This window comes from Monoraphidium neglectum (assembly GCF_000611645.1).
Source record: "Monoraphidium neglectum strain SAG 48.87 unplaced genomic scaffold scaffold04293, whole genome shotgun sequence".
NCBI lineage: Eukaryota > Viridiplantae > Chlorophyta > Chlorophyceae > Sphaeropleales > Selenastraceae > Monoraphidium > Monoraphidium neglectum.
The window spans coordinates 1,205-4,724 of NW_014009336.1; the positions used below are offsets into that span (position 1 = coordinate 1,205).

Consider the following 3,520-nt stretch of genomic DNA (forward strand, 5'->3'; position numbering starts at 1 on the left):
ATTGGTGATGGATGATGCGAGCAGTACATCGCACGTTGGATGTCGAGGCAGGCGGCACCAGAGGTACGGTACTGTGGTGGTGTCATGCGCAGGGACACCGCTCGTCGCTGCAGTCTAACGGGGAATTTGTGCGTCTTCAGCCCTGAATGACATGCTTTCTATCCATTCTGCCTTGCTTGCTTGATGACGAGCTCGGTTACGATAAATACAAACAGGTTTGCATGCAAGCGTCTGCGCACCAGACTGGAAAAAGGTAGTGAGTTACCAAATAATTCATAATTCGGCGGCTTCGCGTTTGGCGCAGATCGTGTCTGCGTCAATCCGACTGAGAATTTTACTGCTGTATCTCCAGCGCGCAGTCTGCAGACCACTGTTTATAGCACACCGGTTGCAGCCATGTCGAAGGAGCCTACTCAACCCCCGGGCAACGTGCTCGGTGTGGTCGCCGAAGCGGAAGCCGCCAGCGGTGGCGACAGCACCGCGCCGCCCACCGCGGCCACCCTCGACGCCGATGCGCCGCCCGTACCATACTGGCGCCTGTACAGGTGTGACAGCAACCGCTCTCCCGCACCTAAGCCTCCGCGCGCGTCGCACGCTGGCTGTGCTGCGCGGCCCCGAGGCACAGAAGTTGCATGCAGCTGCATGCGTCGCCGTGCTGTCCCATTTTTGAAAGCGCCTGCCCGACTAAACCCCACCATTACGCAGCACGGCGGACCCCTTGGATATGCTGCTGGTCTTCCTTGGAGCGATCGGTGCCATAGGTATCATCTTGCTGAGCGAGCCGGAAAGCCAGGGCCCGCAGTGACAGAAATGACATGTCATGACGCAGTCCAGACCTGCGCAGCCATCCCATGTCAAGATTGCCCCACGCCGCCGCAAAGCCTGCCACACCAGTCCAAACAAAAGACGCAACCGCTGCGCAGGCCCCGGCCCCGGCCTCGCCACTACCCACCCTTCCCTGCCCTTCCTCACCCCGCCCCGGCGGTTCCCTGCTCTCTCCCTCCCCCAGGCAACGGCGCCATGCTGCCCCTCTTTTCGCTGTTCCTCGGCGCCTTCACCCAGGCCTTTGGGACCTACATCCCATTCTGCGGCGGCGTTGCGCCCCCGCCCGGCTTCATGAGCGACGGCGAGTTCAGGGCGTCCATCTCTGGGGTGGCCCTAAACTTCCTGTACGTGGCCATCGGCGCCGCGGTTGCCGGCACGCTGCAGCAGGCGTGCTGGATGCTCTCGGGGAACAGACAGGTGCGGCGCCTCCTCCCTGCCGCTGCTGCTGCTACCGCTCCTGCCGCTGCTGCTGCTGCTGCTCCTGCTGCTGTCGCTGCTGCTCCTGCTGCTGGTCCTGCTGCTCCTGCCGCCCCAGCCGCCGCTGCCGTTGCTGCCGCCCGCGCCAAACGTCCATGCAACGCCAGCTGTGATACCGCATGCAGCATTCAGCCGCGCGCCGAAAACGGATTGTTTTTCGGCCCCAAACCCCTATGCTGTGCCTTCGCATCCTGCGGCGACGCTCCGATCCCCTCCGGCCCCTCTGCAGGCCAACAGGATTCGCCGCAAGTACTTGGCTGCGGTGCTGCGGCAGGATGTCGGATTCTTTGACACCCAGGCCACCACTGGGGGGCTGCTGCAGGGGCTCAACGAGGACAGCCTGGTGGGGGGGAGGGGCTATAGGCACTGCTTATGTGCGGCGCATGTTCAGATGTGTGTGCATGTGCATGGGCATGTTCATGCGCATGCGCATGTGCATGTGTGAGCGTGGGGCCTGGGGGTTCCGCACGCGCGCACACTGTGTGTGTTTGCGTGCGTGCGCGCGTGTGTGTGTGTGTGTTTGTGTGTGTGTCTGTGTGTGTGTGTGGGTATTTGTGTGCGTGTGTGTGTGTGTGTGTGTGTGTGCGCGAGAGAGAATGCGTGGGTCCGGGTGCACACCTGGGGTGCGCATGCACTCGTTCCTGCATTCTAATGCTTGCATCAATGCATGTGGTCGCGAGGCTTCTGAGGGCCTCGGTCAGCAGGAGTCCACGTGGGAGCACGAGTCCAAGTGGGGGGCAAGCAATCAATCACACAGGACTGCCTGCCTTTGACTTCCGTCCGGCCAACCGTCTCATGCGCGTCGCCGATCCCCCAGCACGCCCTCGCGCCCCATGCGTTCCTGCGCTAAACAGGCCATCCAGGCCGCGCTGTCTGAGAAGGTCGGGCTGTGTCTGCAGCACATGACGACGTTCATCGCCGGTTTCGTCCTCTCCTTCATTAAGGGATGGGTGCGCGGCGGCCCCCGCGCGACTGCCCGCACCGCCTTGGCCAGCAGAACCACACACCACGCGCTGGATGCTCCCGCTGCTGGATTCTCCCACTGCTTTAGGCTCCCACTTCGCCCTCGCCCGGCGGCGCTGTGTTTTTCTGTTTCCACTCTGCGAACCTGCGCACGCCTCAACGATTACCGCCGGCCTGAACGCTGCCCCGCCTATGTGGTATTCTCTATACCCTGACCCTAACTCTCCCCTCCCCCCTAGGACGTGACGCTGGTCCTGTGCGCATGCCTGCCGTTCCTTGCCGCGACCGGGGGGCTCTTGGCCAAGGCCTCAACCGGCGCCAACACGCGCAGCCAAAAGGCGTACACAGAGGTGCGGCAATTTCTAATAACTAGTATTAATCAGAAACGTTTTGCGATGCAATGTAGCTGCCATCCGTCCCCCGCCCCTCCACCCCCTTCCCTTGGGGCCATTCTCCCCGCCCCTCGAAACGGTTCTCGTGCCGGGCCGACCCGCACACGTCTCTGGACTGTTGTGCTTGCCGCGCGCGTTCCACAGTCCACTACCTCAGTCCACCTCGTCACACTCCAGTCCACCCCTGACCCCGAGCGCCTGCCGCGCCCGCGGCCGCACCCCCCATGCGCACACGCGCACGGGTGGCCTCACGAGTCATGCGGCACGCCTCCTCCCGGCCGAACCCACCCCAGCTCCCAAGGGTTTAGCGTTCAGGGGTCAGGGATCAGAGTGCAAGGCTCAGGGGTTACGGTTTTGCTTTTTGGTTGGCCTGGCTGGCCTGGTTACGGGCCCCCCTGCCTAATATCACCAGCCTGCACCCCCAACTCCCCAGCTCGACACCGACACTCAAAAGCTCACGCCCCTTCGGACCCGCCCCGCCCCGGCCCCTGCCCCTGCAGGCGGGCGCCGTGGTGCAGCAGGGCGTGTCCCAGATCAGGACCGTGGCCGCCTACAATGGGGAGGCCCGTGCTGTGGAGCAGTACAACGAGCTGCTGACGGAGCCCCAGCAGGCGCGCGGCGGAGCGGCGTGGCGTGGCGCCCTCTTTTCTGGTCTTGGCCGCATTGATCCATCATCAACTGCCTGTTGGGCCCGACAAGCAAAAATCCCTCCTCGCGACACCTTTGATTGTCATCAACATGCTTTGTGACTGACAGTTGCTTGTGTGAGCCGTCCGCTGCTGAGTCGTGCGCGCGTAGGTGCGCTTGACGCGCCGCGTTTCCCGTTGTGGTCCCCGGTGGCGGTCGCGTCACCTCATCACCCG

The 3,520-nt window shown here is 63.4% G+C and overlaps 1 protein-coding gene across 1 annotated transcript; it reads left to right on the plus strand.

Annotated features, from left to right (window-relative positions):
* Positions 1-396: 396 nt before the first annotated feature.
* MNEG_14156 (ATP-binding cassette, subfamily B(MDR/TAP), member 1) lies at positions 397-3,406 on the plus strand (the record flags this gene model as incomplete). The annotated part of the gene is made up of 7 exons (XM_014037372.1): positions 397-545; positions 706-761; positions 1,010-1,242; positions 1,532-1,645; positions 2,157-2,252; positions 2,505-2,615; positions 3,158-3,406. The coding sequence occupies 7 exons, from the start codon at positions 397-399 to the stop codon at positions 3,404-3,406; spliced, it is 1,008 nt and encodes a 335-aa protein (XP_013892826.1).
* Positions 3,407-3,520: the final 114 nt, after the last annotated feature.